The sequence below is a fragment of the Antedon bifida genome, chromosome 5, assembly GCF_963402885.1.
Source record: "Antedon bifida chromosome 5, ecAntBifi1.1, whole genome shotgun sequence".
In the NCBI taxonomy this organism is placed as follows: domain Eukaryota; kingdom Metazoa; phylum Echinodermata; class Crinoidea; order Comatulida; family Antedonidae; genus Antedon; species Antedon bifida.
Genome location: NC_136230.1, coordinates 20,994,027 through 21,014,323, shown reverse-complemented (window position 1 = coordinate 21,014,323; position 20,297 = coordinate 20,994,027). Strand labels below are relative to the sequence as shown.

Below are 20,297 nucleotides of genomic sequence, written 5' to 3'. Positions count from 1 at the left end.
TGCGTTTCCTTCTATTCGATACATTAAACATTGCATGTCTATCCCGCAAAGACATTTCTTGTCTTCACACAAGAAGTAACATTTCATATGACAATGTGAATATTCTTGAAGAAATTGCCGAAGTAACTGACCAGCATTTAGCCAGAGTGATTGTAAATACGTACAAAGAATGTTACCTAAATCATGCTATGGATCGCAAAGGAGTACAGGAGAGGAGAACGTTTATAACGTCCAAAACAAAAACAATAATGGCAAGAGATAATTTTAGAAAATGGACGAAGTCAGATCCCAGAAAGATGAGAATCTTGTGACAAGATTGCCTTTACAAATTAATTTAAAATAAATAATTACGAAAAAAATAAATACAAAATATGTTAATAAAATAAAAAATAAAGAAATAAAATAAAAATGAATATAATACCAGTAGATAAAAGTTTGAAAAATAAAGTAAAAATGATGAGCAGAAAAAAGTACAGATGCGGGGCATAGTAACGAATAAGATGACAAAATGAATAAATTAAATCTAGCAAGTCACGGAACATGAAACAACGACCATATCGAACACATCGATTTAGTAATGAGACAAAAGGTGATTTTTAATTTTCTTGAATGAGTAGCGGGTGGCAGCACACGAAATTGAGGGGGTGTAAATTGTTAAACATGAGTGGTCCAGAATATCTAATGCTATGTTGAAAATAGTTGGTGTTGTGGATATATGTTATTGCTGGTTCTAGTGTCATATTTATGAACGGTATTATTGGGAGCGAAAAGATTGTTAAGATAGCAGGGGAGAAGGAAGTGAGTTGCCACAACACCTTGATGGGATAGGTTAATGTCCGAGAGTTTGAGAAGATTGAGTTTGGAAAATAAATGGGAGGAATGTCAATGTGACAGTGGGTGAGCGCCAGATATAGTCCATAGCTTTTTTTTTGTAGAATTTCTTTTATTGATGTTTGTTGGGCAAGTGTTGGCCCAGACAATATTACCATAGCTTAAATAAGGAAGATTGAGAGTGCAATAAAGGGTTCAGGGAATATTAGTTGGGAGGAAGGAAGGGATGCTAGTCAAGTCGCCCCATCGCAAAGTCGCCCCATACAAAGTCGCCCCTTACACAGTCGCCCCATCGCAAAGTCGCCCCAAAACAAAGTCGCCCCGACACAGTCGCCCCATCGCAAAGTCGCCCCATCGCAAAGTCGCCCCAACGCAAAGTCGCCCCATCGCAAAGTCGCCCCATCACAAAGTCGCCCTATCGCAAAGTCGCCCCAAAACGTTAAAAAATAGTTTACAAGTGCGTAAAATGTCGCAATGATACACAAAATAACACGGAACGTGTATGCATAAAAGGGGAAGCCCCGCCATGTAGTCTCAGGTTACACAATCGGCACGCACCCCCATCATCAGAGAGGAAACCCCGACTAATCACTCCGCGGTCGCACTAACGTGCTAGCTTACCAGAGGGAAACCCCCGTAATTACTCCGCCGTTGTCGCACTACAACGCACCATCTGAAGATGGGGAAACCCCGCCGGAGTTTTACGATGATATCAGTCGCGTTCGAAATCGGTCGCGTTTAATTTTGGTCGCGATAAAATGATGTTATACGATCTAGATTATTTTTACTTTGGTCGATGAATATTTATTATTATTATTAGGCCTATATTAATAATTGATTTTTGTTTTTATTTTACAGGTCAGTATGATGAGAAAGATGTGTGCCTTAAAAAATGACAATTTGTAAACATAGTTTAAGATTATAGTATTATCCAGCATAATGTCATTTAACAGTACATAATTATTTAAATGTGAAATATTTTATAGGAAACGTAGGCTGCGTCTGTGTCTTTTATTTTATATGCAACAAATTACGTAAAACAATTTATTTATAAACATTCAGTTTACTATTATATACATAGTATTACAATGAACATTGATTCTAAGCCTGGAAAGGCAATCCCATCATTATATCCATTATAAAATTGCATCATATCACCACTATATGTCGTAAATGATGACGTACGTGTACGTGCGTGTGTGTATTCGTCGTACGTCCGTGTACGTATTATTCCGTGCCTCTTCACTGTCTTGTTTAATTTAAAATTAAATAAACACCCGATATGAGGATATTTATTAGGCATGATAATTAGAATGTTCTATAACCAAAAGGGTTGAAAAGAATTTCTTCAGTAAAATGATCATTGTGCTGTTGAATAAAAGGCGACTCGCCATCTGAAACATTCTCTGAAACCAATCGGAGCTGCGCCTTCTGGTATCTGTTTCCTCACAGCTGCTACGTCTTTCTGCTGACCGTCGGGGATTCCCCTTTTTAAAAAACACGCACACGATACTGTACGATGGTTATTCCATGGTTATTCAATTTTACAAAAATACCTGCATGTAAAACAATCATATCGGTGATGAAATTTTTTTTTTTTTTTCTTCATTTTGAAAAGTCATTATAAAATTAAGACACATAATAATAAATGCAAAATGATCAATAAGTAGCCTATAACACTCATTGTCTTACAACACTGTTATTGTTTTAACTACTGTAAATCTATACGAAGGCCTACTACACATTTATTATATTATCCTAAAAATGAGCTGGTATCCACGCGTAGGTTGAAGAAAGATTCGTAATAGTGGCTCTGGTAACTAATTTTAAAATCATATTAAATTAACATTTTCGAAACTATAAATCAGGGATAATCTTTTTAGAACTTTCAAACAAGGGACTATTTCTTTAATGATTTTTAAAAAGCACATCACTCCATTAAAACCTGTAAAATAAAAATTAAAACACAAATTATGTATATAATAGGATAAACATTATAATGTATATACGACATTATACTTTAATAGCGCGACCAAAGTAACAACGCAATCGATATCAAACGCAACCGACTACAGCGTACTACTAGCGGCGGCGCTTCATAATCATACCGAAATAAAACCGTGGGCGACTTTGCGATGGGGCGACTTTGCGTTGGGGCGACTTTGCGTTGGGGCGACTTTGTAATGGGGCGACTTTGCGATGGGGCGACTGTGCCGGGGCGACTTTGTTTTGGGGCGACTTTGCGATGGGGCGACTTTGTATTGGGCGACTTTGTATGAGGCGACTTTGCGATGGGGCGACTTGACTGGATCCCGAAGGAAGATAGCCTAGAGATGATCCCAAGGTTCTTAAGACACCTTGATCTCAGTTTCCTGGATATGGGGTCTCCATGAGAGGCAGTTGGTAACGCCAAGAAATTTAATAGACTTTACAGAGGGGATTTCATGATTATCAATAAATAGGATGTAGCTACATTTGTTATTATGATTGAGGGATCGTAGAGTTTGTTGCCTAAATCAAAGTACTTGGACAAGGTGATAACGTTGGTATTAAAGGTGTCAAAAAGAGTTTAAATATTTTTGTTGGCATGAAAAGCTGTAGTGTCATCAGCATATAGAAAAATTAGCAGGTTTGAGGTACGGTGGATAAAAGGGTGAAGGGAACAGGAGAGGGCCAAGTAAGGAGCCCTGGGGGACGCCACAGGTCATAGGGCAAAAATTGGAAATGGAGTTGGAAATGGAAATATAATATTTAGTGCATTGGGAGCAGTTAGTGAGATAGCTTTTTAAAACGTTAAAAGCGGGTCCTCGGATTCCATAATGATACAATTTAAAAGGTAAAATATTATGATCAATGGTGTCGAAAGTCTTTGAAAGATCGATGAAAAGTCTGATATGAAATTGACGATTTTCGAATGCATGAATAATTTTGTTAGTGAGATCGATCAGAGCCATGTAGGAGTTATGTATTTTCTAAAGCCATATTGCCTCTTGAAGAGAATGTTATATTGATAAATTAAAATGTTCTATCATAGATAACTCTTTCCAAGGCTTTCGAAAAGATTGATAGGATGGAAATAGGACGATAGTTAGAAAGGTTGGATTTGGGGCCATATTGGTAAATAGGGGTAACGCGTGCCAGCTTCAACCTATTTGGAAAAACACATTTGCAGAGGACAAGATTAAAAATATGACACAAGGGAAGGGAGATATGGTTGATAACATGTTTAATGGCTTTAGTATGGAAATCATCAGTACCAGGAGCTTTAATGTTATCGAAGGAGGAAATAATTTTTATGATCTCATTGTATTACAACACATTTATATTTGTAGTAGAATTAATTGACTGCTAAGCATTTTGAATGTATCAATGTGCTTTTGTTTTTAGTCGCGTTGCACGCGACTCCACAGCTCGCTATGTCGGTCGGTTGGTCGGTAAGCACTAACTTGAGAACGCGACTGCAGCCATGTATATGGCCTTGTTAACCCCCTTCTTAACAAATGCCTCGAGAGGTTTATTTGAATAAGTACAGTATCGGTTTTCTTTTTTTACATGAGTGAGTATAACATGGAAATATTAAATGAAAATATTTTTAATTAGTTTCCTTTTACATTACAGATTGTTTGCCACTGAATGAAGATTGAACAGCAAATAACTTAATCAGGCTTCATTATCTGTAGTCTTCATGTTGATAAATTGATGTGTTTTATAGACAGGAGGTTTGTAAATTTAAATGCGTAGTTTCTGCTAGACATGCTTTCACAGTGACATTTGGGTAACACTGCTCAGCTCCCTGCTAGACATGCTGTCACAGTGCCTTTTGACGTTTATTATCAATATTATATAAATATTATAGCAAACTAAGTACATCCTTGTCATTTGATTGGGCGCTTGTGGGTCACATGATATACAAATTACAAATGTTATATAGCACTCTTGACAGTTGTTTACATATTACTGCATACTGACATTTTTGTTACACAAGTAGGCTTATAATTACGTTTCTATGGGTAATTTAGAAAACAACAACTGTAACCGACTCGGCTTCTTTTCAAGATAGTTGGGCTTCTTTTCGAGATAGACTGTATTTGAATGTCAAATGAATAGAAATATACCTTTAAAACCCTTAATTATCTCAACAATCAAGCCTTATATATTTATTCTACAATTTATTGTTTTCCAAATGGTACTTTGATTTAATATTCTTGTCTGCTTCCTTGGCAAATACTGTATGTACAGTAAAATTGGCAGGGAATGTCTAAAAAATCATACTAATGTAGTATTCATTCACAAATTTTACAGCATTCATTTCGAAAAGAGACCCCCACTTCAGTTTACAAAAGTATACCTCGAAAAGGAGCCCATCCAAGAGCCCATGGTAAATGTAATTGTCTTTGTCGGTTCGACAATCATAAACACAAACTCAATTCAAAATAAACTTAATTTATTTAAATAAAACTTAAAAAAAACATCATATTCTTGTAATTTTTATAAATACTACAAGCTATTTGTTATCAAAGTTTTTAATATATCAAACACTACTATAATGTATATACTATATATAGAAATATATCATATAAAGCTTGACTGAATCAGTCAAACTTTATCACATAATGCTGAGTATAAAGATACTTTTGTTGTGCATTTCAAATATCAAATTCAGATGTTTTTAATATGGATTTGAATAAAGGTGGCATAAGCCGCAAAAGAAAAAACATGTAGATTGGACTGCAGTCACACAGGTTGTATTTCTTCTAATCTGAATCCACCACTCCTATTGAACTTCAAAATAATTAATTAAATATTTGTATTAAAAGCATTTTATTAGTTTTGTTTAATCATAACCCATAAACACATTTCTGTGTAATATTGTTAGCATCCAAGTAAAGGCTTTTAAAATGGCCTTACAACAAGGTATTGCCTTTCTAATCGATATTAATTTATCTTAGTAATAGTAATAGTAAGCCTACTTTTAATACACAAATAAATCATACTCGGCCATTTTAAGTATCCTGAGAAGAGGAAGAACAAGTCACATTTAGCTCCGACATCTCAAAATCAATTTGCACCCATTCCCAGTTTCCAATACTTGGTGTTAAGTGAGTCCATATACACGTTTGGATTTACTCTATTACGCTATTTTCCAATTCGTTGAACCATCCATTCTTGTTGACATAAAGGACACCTGTTATTTTGCTTCACCCACAGTGACATACAACAGTTATGAAAAGAATGATTGCATTCACCCCATACAACTGAAAGAAAGACATTTTGATTGTGTTAATTCATCATCACTCTACAGTACATTCAGAAATCAGTTTGTGCATAATGGTGGTAACTCAGTATTTAAAAACAAATCTTGTTTTTATACTGAAGAAGACAGATCAAAGATATACTGCTCCAAAATGTGAAAGATTATTAATTAATAACATTTTTATAAGGGCAAAATAAAAATGATTTTAGGTAGATCAATGGTTTATTCTAAATCCATTTTTAAAATTTTGGTCAAAGTGAAATATTATGTACATCAAAAATGGCATATTTTACAAAGGGACAAATATCTTTAAAAATTAAATTATAATTAAATTGATCTTACCTACACATTCCTCTTGCTTGTTTTCCGTTTGACATCTCAGACATGCATCTAAGTTACAGAAAGTATTTTTGTTTACATTACAATTGTTTTGAATTGACTGGGTGACAAAACATAACATTTTGTCTAACAATAGTACAGTGTATTCATTTATTATATAAAACAATCAAATATTTACTAATCATTAAAATATAATATTTTCAGTTTCTGATCTTTAAAGATATTTTCCCCCAAAAACATAAAAAAATGAAAATTAATACTTTGAATAGGCCATTTCGCAATAAAGTAAATCACTTCCAGTCAATTTGAATATTTTTTTACAGTTTTTCAGTTTTAAAAGTAATTTCTTTTTGTTTGGATCCAATTTTTGATCAAAGTGAATAACTATTATGTGACAATCATTAAAATGGCCAGGCATATTTTCAAAAAAAACATTAAAAGGGGACAATATATCTTTAACAATTGTTGAATAAATGATCAACAAATGCCGTTAAGAAAAAATATGTATTGTGCAAGCCTTAAAAACAGGTCACATATTATTTGTTAAAAATAATCAATACAGAAAACTAGTAAAGTAAAACAAGTAAAAAAATGCGTCGAAGTCCAATGAGAGGAGATGGATTGGGCCTAAAAAAAATCCCTCTATGAAAATGGTGAGAAAAGGAGGTAGTCTCTAATAATACTCAGTTGTCTTGTATTTGCCGCCTCATTTGAATACACACGCTAGACTGAATCAACACTCATCATTATTTTTTTTCCTCCAAGTACTAGCCTAGGCCTAGCCTACTAGAGTGTTTAGACTGCGTTTAAAAAAATTGTTATGCCATAGTATTTTTTTTGGAATTTGTATTAGGCCTAGGCTAGGCCTAGAATTTTTAATTAATCTAATCACATTAGCAGCCTGGCCCTAGGCTAGGCCTATTTTATTTTTATCGATTCACAACGAATTACGATCATCTCGGTCGTGTTTCATTTCGGTCGCGTGTCAATTAAGGTCAATTTTCAACAATATCGATCGTGGTGTATGGCGCGTCAATTATGCATAAAGCATACGAAAATGGATGCTATTGTAGGATTGAGACTTAACTGTCAGATTTAACTCTCTTTCAGCAGTCGGTACGTGTAGCAGTTTGAATTTATAAACCTGTTTGCATTTGTAACGATTTTTATCTATATTTTCAGGACACAACAATTAGCTTACGAAGAAGACTCCAATATGTTAATAATTATGAATGAGTAAATTGGGAATATTTGTTTGGTGCCAGTTAAAATCAGTGAGAGACTTTACTGAGCTTTTTTATACACTATATTGCACTGAAAGATATTATTACGATTATGTAATACATTTTTTAAAGGCATAATGCATTGACGTGTCGCATTATGTCTCGTGCTATTGAATTAGAATGAAACCATATTGTCTGTTGACTTTGTATGCTTATTGTTATGAATACAATAAAAACAGAAATAAAGAAATAAGGCGAATTGTCTATTTTACCTTTTTGTGTCTATTGTCTAATTGCCACAATACAAATGGAATGTGTGTAGCTTTTTTAGATGAATTATTATCGAAAAATTATTCGTAAAACGACCAAAAAAAATATCTACCATGTCCCTCCATCCGTCCCTTAAATTATACAAAAAATATGTATAATTATTAGCTGTCGAGAAGAACTACACCGCTAACATAACCATCGTTAATACTATACTACTTTTCCAGTAAATTTTTTCTTTAAAAAATGATTATTTAAAAAACATGATGAAACGCTGATTATTGTCCACAGATAACGTAAAGCTGGCGGCAAAAATGTCTTACAAAGTCCTACATTTGTAGTCGCAATTTACTCAATCTACAGCATTAATTTTGCAAAGAAGCCCCTCTGTTTAGTTTAAAAAGTAGTCTTGAAAAGAAGCTCATCTTAAAATGTTCTTAAAAGAAGAAACCGCCATTGAGCATTTTTTTCAAAGTTTGTATCAAATGTATAAATTTAATTAGAGGCAATAAAAAAAAATATCAGAATAAGCACGCAAAAAAAGAGAGCGCGTGTGCAGCGGGGAAACAATGCATCCAGACAAAAGGGCACAAAGCTCATTGTACAGTATTTGTCGGAAAATAGCGAACAAATGAAATTGGGCGAGTGCCTACGCTTTGGTTTTGCCGATGTATTAAGGATGTACCCGAAATAGTTGATACAATATAACAGTGGGGCTCCTATAAAAAGGCCCAAAAACAACGAATTATGCACAGTGTTCTTCAATCTTCGATCATGGAAACCTGTATAGTATGTGATGAGAATATTACAACACACAACAATGTTACCCACTACACAGTTATTCACAACATGAAGAGAGTCAGAATGTTCACATCACAATGGAATTAGTTCATTGCGAAGATGTTGACCGGCTTCAGCGACAAGCTTACCGACGTGCAACTAGAACACTCTTACGCCTCTGGGACGAGTATCGCGCAGGCCAACGATCAGCGAGATCGCTCCTTAACGCTGGATCGCGCATTATATCAAATGATGTTCGCGATTTGTAGATGAGATAGATGTAAATATTGCTAATAAATAAAAGATTAAATAAATAGATAAATTAAATAAAGTCTGTAGATGTAAATAGAGGTAAACATTGTTAATAAATAAAAGATTAAATACATAGATAAATTAAATAACGTTTGTAGATGTAAATAAAAAGGTTTCAATTTGAATGATGAATGTAAACATTTGTATATGCGTTTTTGTTTTTAAAATAAAAGGATTGAATGATCATTGACAACAGTGTGAAACGAGTTTGTTTTGCATTACATTAACGTATCTATGTTTTGTTTTTAAATATATGTAAATATTTGTGTATATGTTTTTGTTTTTGTTTTAAAAATAAAAAGATCATTGGCAAAAGTGTAAAGTGAGTTTGTTTGTTATTTTTCCCGTCAGAAACAAATAGAATATTTACAAAATATAATGCTTATAAAAACATTTAAAAAAAAGTTAAACTAATAAAATACTGTTTTTACAATATTTATTTAAATATAATGATTATTATATAAAAACATTTTTAAATAAACACCTAAAAAATAATAGAGCCTACACTTCGATCTTTAATTATTAGAGCTTACAGTGTACAGTACTGCATTGAGCGGCGTTCCATAGAAATCGCAGGAAGTTCGATTTACCGGAAGCGCGACCGAAATGAAACGCGACCGAGATGATCTGATACCTTCACGACAACCATTTTACTTTTTAGGCCTAGCCTAGTAAGTAGGCCCTAGCTTAGAGAGACCCTATACTAGCTACTAGGCTAGGCCTAGTTCGCCTAGTAGTAGTAGTAGGTAGTAGTAGAGAGTCTAGCTAGGCCTAGCCTATTAGGCTCTATTAATTAGTTTAGGGATAGGCCTAGCGGCGCTACTGCAGTTTCGCACCACACCGTTATATCTTCGATTTCTCACATAAACTTTCCTTTTTCACACTCACAACATAAATATTGTGTAACATGTTTATACGATTCGACCACTTACGAAGTAATTTTTTTTAAATAACAATACTTTTCAAAACATTTTAAACGATATTGAACTCGCTGTCAACACACGGCGAAATGTTCGCCATCTTATATTTATCACTTAATTGCCAGAATGTATGCTTCATTTTCCCAAAAAAATGTAGAAACTATAGAGGGCAGTGTTATAAAATCCGATTACACATATATAGGCCTATTTAGTTTTGAAAGGCAAGAAGTGTTTTCAGCTGGCGAAATAGAGGTTAAATTAATATTTCAGTATTAGTATTTGTATTCATATTAATAATAAAAGGTCTGACTTCTATCAAAGAAAATTATCTCGGTCACTAATCAATACATTCACTAAAACAAAAACAGTGAGTGAATCCATGCTGTGTTTTACATATTGAAATTGAAATATGGTTTATGATTTTTAAAACAGTGAATTGTTTTTTAAAAAATAAAATGTTTTATGTACGGACTCATATCGTCGCCGTTTTGATGTACAGCTGGTTCTTTATAAAAACCACTCTCTGCAGTTTAAAAATAAAAACAAAAAATAAAACATACATTGATTTCTGGCAATTTTCTAATTCTAAAATGGCCACAGTTCGATCGAAGTATTCGAGGAAAAGGAGCTGTTTTGAAAGGCATTTTTTATTGTGATAAATGTAATTTAACGGTGGCTAAATCATGGGAACATGTTACATAATGTCCCAAAATTGTATGATGTGAGTGTGAGAAAAAATTAGGTGAGAAATCGAAGAAATAACAGTGTGGTACGAAACTGCAGGGTTTACGATGAAATCGGTCGCGTCTGAAATCGGTCGCGTTTGAAATCGGTCGCGATAAAATCAACTCCCGGTATTTTGTATGGCGCGCCGCTAGAGCTATACTTTTGATGAAATCGGTCGCGTTTGAAATCGGTCGCGCTATTTTGTATGGATCGAGCGGGATGCATGCTAGAGCGGGATAAACATTTTTCGTTTATATAGATTTAATTGATATTTTTTAGGAACTAGATTATTTATGTTGATATTTTTTACTTAGTTAATAAATATTTATTATCAATCATTAAATTAATTATTTTTTTTTGTATTTCACAGGTCTCGGAGAAGGACTGTGTCTGTTCAAAATGGCCATTTCTAAACACGTTTGAATATTATATTAGGCATAATGTTATATTAGGCATATAATAATTTACCTCTATTTATATGTACTGTAATTAATATATTATATAGAGAATATACGTCTGCCGTGTCTTTTATTATGCAAACAATTACGTAAAAGAGAACAATTTATTTAAAAACAATAATTTTTACAACATAGCCCGTAAAGCCAGCGTATCCATTTTTATACTTATGCATACTGTGGCAGATTATATCATATCCATGTCGTTAACAACATACTATTCGATCACCTTATTTTTATTTCTATTTTATTTCTATCCGTTATGTAGGATAATATTAAGTGTATAATGATTATTGTTGAGGCAAATCACGTGTATATTTTTATTTCTAATGTTTAAAATAGTTTTTAGTAAAATGATCATTATATGCGGATGGTTAAAAGGCGAGTAACTGAAATAACCCCCCACATAAGCCATATCAGAGATGCGCCTTCTATGATCGTGTAGCTGTTTCCTCTAACACAATACGTTATTTTGCTGACGGGATTTCCCCTTTTTAAAAAACACGCACTTGTTAGTGTGTCAACTCATGGACAAAACACGTACGATCGTTGTCCATGGCGAGGTAAAGATGACAGTTGACAGTATGATTTATATATAATTTACGTATATACGTCGGCGATACTATAGATTTTAATTTGAATATCTTTTATTTCTTCATTTATAATACAGTAATCATTTAATGTAAATTTAAGTAAGTGCAACTCAGTGTCTCACATTCATACGCCGTTCGTAAATATAAATGTTTAAATATCAGTGCAGATTACCTCTTTGAGAATCGTGTCCACCTTTATTATCCATACATTATTATTCTCACATCAACCATTGTACATCATAGTCCTACTGTAGGCCGGTAGATTGATTTATAACGGCATATTATCTATATATTTTATTAATATCCTAAAACCATACGTAATTGTTTGCATAATAAAAGACACGACAGACGTATATTCTCTATATAATTACAGTACATATAAATAGAGGTAAATTATTATATGCCTTATATAATATTATGCCTAACATAATATTTAAACGTGTTTAGAAATGGCCATTTTGAACAGACACAGTCCTTCTCCGAGACCTGTGAAATACAAAAAAAAAATTAATTTAATGATTGACAATAAATATTTATTAACCAAATAAAAAATATCCACATAAAAAATCTAGTTCCTAAAAAATATTAATTAAATATATATAAACGAAAAATGTATATCCCGCTCTAGCATGCATCCCGCTCGATCCATACAAAATAGCGCGACCGATTTCAAACGCGACCGATTTCAAACGCGACCGATATAATCAAAAGTATAGCTCTAGCGGCGCGCCATACAAAATACCGGAAGTTGATTTTATCGCGACCGATTTCAAACGCGACCGATTTCAAGCGCGACCGATTTCATCTGACACCAACTGCAGTAGCGCCGGCCTAGCTAGGTCTAAAGCCTGCCGCCCTAGCTACTCTACCCTAATAGCTTAGGGAGGCCTAGACTAGTAGCGATGGGCGACTTGACTAGCTTCCAGTTAGGTTAGGAGGCCTAGCCTAGTTATATAGGCTAGCCTAGGCGGCCCTAGCCTAGGGCCTACTTCTTTTCTTACCCATAACTTGAACTCGACAAATTGCACATGTATCACATTCTACGTCCCAACTCCACATTGCAACTATATTCCATTTCTTTAGAGTGAACATTCTGTCTTGTTTATGTTGTTCTGAAGATGACATACTTGTTTGGTCAATTGAAGTGCTAGACCTAGAGTTTCTGTTTTCTTTCGAAGAACGTCGCCTGGTATATTTCATCTGTGCCGCCGCCGCCTGCTGCTGTCGGTGGTCGGTCGGTTGTTAAAAAATATTTTGATTTCCTGCTTAGACGCCCTCTACGGTCAGCAAATGAAGCAAACTGTTTTAAATTTTATAACGGAAATGATATGATAGATGTCCTATTTCACATGTAAATACATTTTTATAAAATTAATAAAAATTGTATTCAATATTCAAACAAAAATAAAATATGTTTTCATAAGTTTTTAGTAATAAACTTAGGCCTATACAAAATAATAATAACATTCTCTAGGCTTACTTCTATCTATGGAGCGCCATTTGTGCCCTCAGCCAGACAGTCTTTGTGTGTTTTGTTGCGGCGTTGCCTGACGACGACAGACCGACTAGCCTAGTTGGGAAAAAGAAACAAAAAGTCATATTGCTGCTTCTTTTAACTTTAAGCATGGTAAAATATACGGACAATTAACCTAATTTATTTTCAGTTGTTAGGCCATAGGGCATTCCGTACGGCATTCATTCGGGAACCCGGCATTCTGTAGAGAGAAGTAGCCTCCTATATAGATAGGCCTAGCTAGTAGGCTAGCTCTAGGCCTAGGCTATATAGCCTTAGGCTAGTAGGCCCTGAAGAAGTAGGCAGAGGCTAGGCCTCTAGTCTAGGCCTAATACTAGTGGGAGGGATCCAGTCAAGTCGCCGCATTCGGTAGCCTACTAGCTAGCCTAGCTAGGACTACTTGACTTCTCTAAGACTAAAGTCTAGGCTAGGCCTAGGCTAGTAGGCCTATATTATTAACACTTTGACTGCCAGAGGTTTTTCCAGTTAGAAACTGCCACCGCCAGCGTTTTTAGCCCAATTCGATGTTTTTATTAAAAAAGCTGATTGAAACCATGTATGAGATCTGATTTATATGTAATTTAGACTAAAATAATTATAAAGATTTTAGCTTTACAATGGTACCAAGAACGATTTTAAATCGCAATATGTAAATCGTAATAGTAAAATGAAAGTAACCCACTTTTTGAGTTTTTCGTAGTTTCGCGCAAGAAAGTCGAGATATTCGCGATTTTGTGCAAGACATCACAATATGAAAATATCGCCCGGTGAGATCAACAAACAACAAAAAAGTTACTTACACGGCACCGATAGGCCTATAAAAACAAGTTATCACTATCGAAAAATGTATTACATTTTATAAATCATAAATCTTACATCAATGTTTCGCCAAAATCCACATAGTAAAGACACCAGGCCTAGTTAACCAGGCCTAAAGTTGGTCCGGAACCGTTTTACGACTAGGCCTAGGCTAGCCTAGTACTACTAGCCTAGATAGTAAACTGATGATAATATCCATACCATTTCAAATCAAGTTTGTTGCGTGAAACTCGGTCACTTTCAGTAAAACACCAAAACAATTAGGGTATACATACAATAATAAAATTAAAGACTTCATATTGAAAATGACTCCATTATTTTTTATTCAGATAACAAACAAACATGTCAATCCACAAAAACCTTTGTAGTGCTTCGGCGGCATAGCTAGCGCGCTACTGTGATGCGCGGTGTTTGTTATTTCGACAGGTACCATTTTGACAGTCGTTCGTAACCAGATTAGTTACTTTCAAATTGTAAAATATTGACGGTCCAGACCGAATATAGTGTTCATATTTATAGTATATACCAATAATTAACCTATCTACCAGATTTCGTAAAAAAACCCGAAAAACGAAGATCTTCGTGTTTGGCAGTCAAGCGTTGTGTTTCAAAAAACGATGATCTTCGTGTTTGGCAGTCAAAGTGTTAAGGCCTACTTCTACTCCTACTTATCCCTTATAGGTAGGCCTATGCATTTAATAAACATCTTCTTTAATATTAATAATATAATTATGTTTTGTGTCATTTTCAGAGAGACTGGGTGGGGAATAACGTTGCAATATTTAATTAAACAAAAGCTATGAAAAAATGACAAAATCGTACAAACTCAATGATAAAACCGTACATTTACTTAGATTTACAGAATCTATAAACATATTTTGATTTTAGTCTTTCGATTTTTGGTGGCAACACGTCTCCTCACATTGATTGTGAATGCGTTAATAATCATGATCAATTTAATTATAGATTTTAATAGATAATAATATGATATTTTAAGAATATTGATAATATTAGGGACTTAATTAGTATACTTAAAACAAGCTCACAATAACGATTCACAATAAAATCTATTCAGTAAAATTACTGCAGTCGAGTTATAAAATAACGTTTTTAGCCTTAATAATAAAACAATACAATCACTTAAGTAATTAACCTAAGTGACGAAAATGCGTAAGCAATGTTAATGGTAAAATCATGCTTTGTTGTTTTTGAAAATCGAAAGACAAAAACGAAATGTGTTTATAGATTTTGTAAGTAAAGGGCGACATTAAAAAAAAATTATACAAATTTGTTTTCGGTATTTAAATTTTTTTATTTTGTTTTTGTTTTTGGTTGGTTTCGGTTGTTTTTTCGGTAATTAGACTGACCCGGCAAATGTATGAATAATGAAAGTTTTCAATCAAAAAATCAAATCAAAAAACATTGGTAATAACAATAAAATAAAAATTGATAAATAACACAAAAAAATGTATATTAAAAACCATCTGGTTTGGTCTAAACTTTTGGCCTACAAAGTGGGATGTTTGGCCCAAAAGTGGGCTGAATCATCCCACATTTTTTATACTCTGTCATACGGTAAGTAAATAAAAATACAATTTTTTTCAGGCCAATCAAGAGCATCATCGATACTCGTTCACTGCTGAATGGTATGACTCAAATGCTTCTCTTGTACGTAAATACCAACTTCTTTTCTATGACGCAGATAACACTGTTGAAATGGTAAGTTTGGGAAAACTAAAATTTGTTACTGTTATACTACTTTTCCTTAATTTAAAAATACAGTAAGTATGTACTTATTAATTAAGACCATTGCCTTTCAAACATTACTATGCACACAAAAATGAACCGTTAAAAAATGCTAGGAAACACCAATATATTATTATAGACCATGTAGAAAGGTAGAACATACTGTACTGTTCCATTAGAAACATATAAGAAACAATTAGTCTATCTTGATTTCCTCCCTGCTGCAGACAAATATTGTCCAGTAAAAGAATGCTCATGATGTTATAATCGTAAACTAAAAATGTATCCTCATAAACCAGTCTACATGTATGCCCCTTGATCTTGTGCAGCTCCAAAATAGTTACAACCTACTTACCCGACCTACACACATAAACTTTCTTTATTATTATAATTCAGTTACTGTAACTTTCCAACACTGTTTTTGTAGCGAGTGTAATTTGCTATTTCAGTGTGTGAATAATTTGGTTGCTTGTTTATGAACTGTATACTGTATGGTTGTATTATCTATTATCCATTCTATTGTTCCACACATAAATTCATTTTTTTTTAGTATGACATTAAAAACCGGAGGTTGTTTCTCAAGCGTTCTAAGTGTGACTCTTTACGTTATGAAGACTTGTACATTGGAAGTATGATAAATATACATTCCAGACAGCTAACGATTGTTGACTATGCTGACGAATTCACGCGCAAGCAGTTAAGTCAACGTAAACAAAGGTGAATTTTATTCATTTCTATACAGTTACATACAGTTATGTTTTGATGTTATTAGATCTTGGCAGTGTAACTCAGGTTTTGAACTAAATATAAAAAGCATGCTTTTATAACATTTACCAATATTTTAGTGTACAATTATTACATTACAGGACACTAGCAATGATAAAACCTGATGCTATTGGAAAAGTTGGTGAGTAGCCATACATAATAAGTTAAATTTGTATAAACTGAGATATGTTCAAATGTCAATTTGCTACTAGTTGGGCTTTAGCTACTGTTTACTGTTGTAACCATTCAATTGAGTGTTAAATCAATCATTATATTTAAGCTAGATTACAACAATACAACAAATTACAATTTCAAACATTAAAGTAGCCTATAATATAATATATATCAAATTCAAAGCCTTTCATTTTTAAAATAATACAAAACTAATAATACTCTTATTATGTGTGCAAATCAAATCTTATTTCAATTATCAGTTCAAATTTTGTGTCATTAAATATTGAAAAGCTCTGTTCTTGTAGTAATTTTGCCTTAAACTTGTAGGCTTTTAACTTACTCAGGCTGTTTTGCATTGCAGGGCCAATTATCGATATAATCTATCAATCTAAGCTTCTTATAAATCAGGCTAAGATGATATCATTATCTACATCAAATGCACAAGCCTTCTATGCTGAACACAAAGCAAAGCCATTTTATGAGTAAGTACAATAATACCTTAATCTGTCTGTTGGTCCAAGTTTTATGTTCTTTAAACAGAACCGATAGTCCTATTAACTATTCTGCTTTTTGATTTGCAATTAAATGGTTGGATGCCTTCAAATCACTTTTAATTGCTCTGTGTGTGTCTGGCTCTTTCCCCCATCTGTGCCTGCTATTCCATTGTCAAATTGTCTCGCCTGTAGCATATTAGAGTAATATAATGATATAATATAAGGGTTAAACGTTTTTATTTTTTTCTTGACTAAACTAGTAAACTGGTACGTTTCATGACAAGTGGTCCTGTTGTTGCTATGGAGTTGATGGGAGAAGATGCAATTCAGGCTTGGCGACAAATTCTAGGACCAACAGACAGCAGTGTTGCAAGGAGCGAGGCTCCTGGGAGCATTAGGGCAATGTTTGGCACTGGTAGGTAGTAGTGGACATTTATGTGTGTGTTTCTATTTGTATATCATCAGTCGAAATTGTTTTGTTCATGTTGAGACTAAATTACAACCAAAAGGTGTATGACATTGTGAAAAGAAAGATAAGTTGAACATACTGTAATGTTAGAAGTCCCTTCGACTGGGTTGCAGTGATTGGCATCCACCAACTCTGCATCTTCCAGACAAAAATCCTTCTTTCCATTATGGATGAAACTTCTAAATGATGTGCCTTGTGGTAAAACTGTCTCTAATGGTCTTGAGAACTAGCGGAAACATAATGGCTAGCAGGGCAGTTTGCAGAGCTATGAAAAGTAACCCCACCCCTTTGATAGTGCTTTTGTTGTAGTGTGACAAAGAGCAATGGTAAATTAGTGGGTAGTTTTAAATGTCTGGTAACGAAGGTGTTTCAGCATGAAGGGCCACATCAAATTTGATCTCTTTTTTGCACCACATTTGCGACCTTCTACTACAATAGTACGATACCTGTCATAACTTCTGTTGCATAGCCAGGTTTGATTGATAAGTATTATGTATTACATTTCTTTCAGATAATACTCAAAATGCATGTCATGGGTCTGATTCACCAGCTTCTGGTGAAAGAGAAACTGACTTCTTTTTTAGCAAACCACATAAGAATACAGCACAGTTGAAAAACTGTACATGTTGCATCATAAAGCCCACTGCTGTAAAAAATGGTAAGTAACACTTTAAAAATGTCTACTACTATGAAATAACACTCCAATAAATGTTTATGAGTTGAATGAAGAGAATATGAGCTCCAGATAACAAAGCATCATTAACTGAATTGCTGATCAAAATGTTAATACCATAGGCTTTATTTGTTGCCCAGAAGCAATTTTTGTTTTTTGATTTTAAATTAAACAGGTCAGGCTGGCGAGATTATGTCTGCAATATGTGATGCAGGCTTTAAGATGTCGGCACTAGAAATGTTCCATTTGGAAAGAGCAAATGCTGAGGAGTTCCTGGAGGTTTACAAAGGAGTGGTTACAGAGTATATGGTAATTATTTATTATTCCTATTATACCAAGTGAAAATCTAGATTAGATTTAAATTGCATTTTTTTTTAATTGGATAGTAAACTGAATCCACTTTTCTATTAACTACAATCAATTATACAACCATACTACAACATCACTTGTGATTTTCCTCCTTGTTACATTCTTTTGTCTTACAATCGGTCTTTTTTTTGTAAGAACAATACACATGTAATATTATACAAATAATGAATGTTTATGAGTTGGATTGTGAGAATATTTCATGGCGTAGTGTCAATGATTTACGATAGATGAATTGAATAAAAGTAGATATAAAGTAGTTTGTTTTAAATGTTTGTATTCGTGGAATGGAGAGAATATTCAATTCATTCATAAAGCCACACAGAAATTGGTTGTAAAAATATCTCTACATCATAATTTATTTCTATGCCTCTATATACACCCCGGGCGATCATTGTTCGAGAGGCGTTTAATCGAGAGAGACATTTATGTATAATCAAATAAACACAATTGATATTTAGAAATTTTGTAAAAATTGTATAAAAATGCTTGTACATAAATGTCAATGAATTCTACTACAAATATAAATATGTGTATATGTGCATATGGTGTGTCGGGCGTTTATTCCAAACAATGTCCTATGGGGGGCATTTATTACAGATGGACGTCTATTCGAATGAATACGGTATTTGAATGTATTTTTTCTTCTCCGAGATCAGGTAAATTAGGTTTTGGCTAACCTAAGTCTATGGATTACATCCTCTTGGAATTATATTTTTCTCTCATGATTGTATTTTCCCTCAACACTACAATTACTTCGGAACATCAAATGTTATATTTCAGCTCTAAGCAGGCAATATCTCTGGGAATATAATTTCTTTTAAAATGTATTGTAATTTCAATAACTGAAGGTTTTTTTTTTTTAGGATATGGTTTCAGAGCTGTGTTCAGGCCCATCAATTGTTGTTGAAATCACAGGGTCCACAAGTATGGATCCCAACACGATTCCTGCCACATTTCGAGAATTTGTTGGTCCCTCCGATCCGGAAATTGCTCGACATTTGCGTCCTAAAACTCTCCGTGCCAGATTTGGCAAGAATAAAGTTTTAAATGCAGTTCACTGCACAGACTTATCAGAAGATGGAATGTTAGAAACGGAATACTTTTTTAGAATTTTGAGCTCTTAGACAGCAAATAATTTTGTCTTGTAGCTGATTTGTAACATATTTATGTTAGCTGATTCATGGTTTTGTAAATAGATAATTATTTTAATTGGTCATAATAATCTTTAAATAATAAAAATAATTGGTTTACTACTTGTTTTAATGTTTGCCGAGTTTGTTCTTGTACAGGTAGAAAATAAAAAATATTTTTAAATTAGCCTCATATGTGCAATTCTTTTTTCAAAAATCCAAGATTAGATGCTGTATAACAATAACTTCAGTGACGGGTCCAGGATTTTGAAATAAAGGGGGAGCCTAACAATGTTAAAAGGAAGTGCTGAACTTACTTCTGATAATGTCCTATATTTGTATCAAACAAACTTGTTTAGTTTAGTTATAAAATTGGTTCAGAGTATGTCTGAATTTGGTTACTAGTTCCTAATTCAAATTACATATACCTCCTTGGCGGAGGTAA

The 20,297-nt window shown here is 33.7% G+C and overlaps 2 protein-coding genes across 3 annotated transcripts; one reads left to right on the top strand and one right to left on the bottom strand.

Moving 5' to 3' along the window:
- Positions 1-5,258: 5,258 nt before the first annotated feature.
- On the bottom strand, positions 5,259-12,980 carry LOC144843759 (RING-box protein 2-like). Its single transcript, XM_078700693.1, has 3 exons — positions 12,702-12,980; positions 6,428-6,475; positions 5,259-6,086 (listed from the first exon to the last, which is right to left on the bottom strand). The coding sequence occupies exons 1-3, from the start codon at positions 12,898-12,900 to the stop codon at positions 5,968-5,970; spliced, it is 366 nt and encodes a 121-aa protein (XP_078556819.1). The 5' UTR covers positions 12,901-12,980; the 3' UTR covers positions 5,259-5,967.
- Positions 12,971-20,039, top strand: LOC144843758 (nucleoside diphosphate kinase homolog 7-like). 2 transcript variants are annotated; one of them, XM_078700691.1, is made up of 9 exons: positions 12,971-13,051; positions 15,638-15,751; positions 16,329-16,495; positions 16,645-16,685; positions 17,079-17,199; positions 17,472-17,626; positions 18,192-18,338; positions 18,529-18,662; positions 19,586-20,039. In XM_078700691.1, exons 2-9 carry the CDS (start codon positions 15,749-15,751, stop codon positions 19,844-19,846), a joined length of 1,029 nt encoding a protein of 342 aa, XP_078556817.1. In that variant the 5' UTR covers positions 12,971-13,051; positions 15,638-15,748; the 3' UTR covers positions 19,847-20,039. The 2 variants fall into 2 exon arrangements, with proteins under 2 accessions (XP_078556817.1, XP_078556818.1); XM_078700692.1 differs by lacking the exon at positions 12,971-13,051 and adding an exon at positions 13,181-13,327.
- Positions 20,040-20,297: the final 258 nt, after the last annotated feature.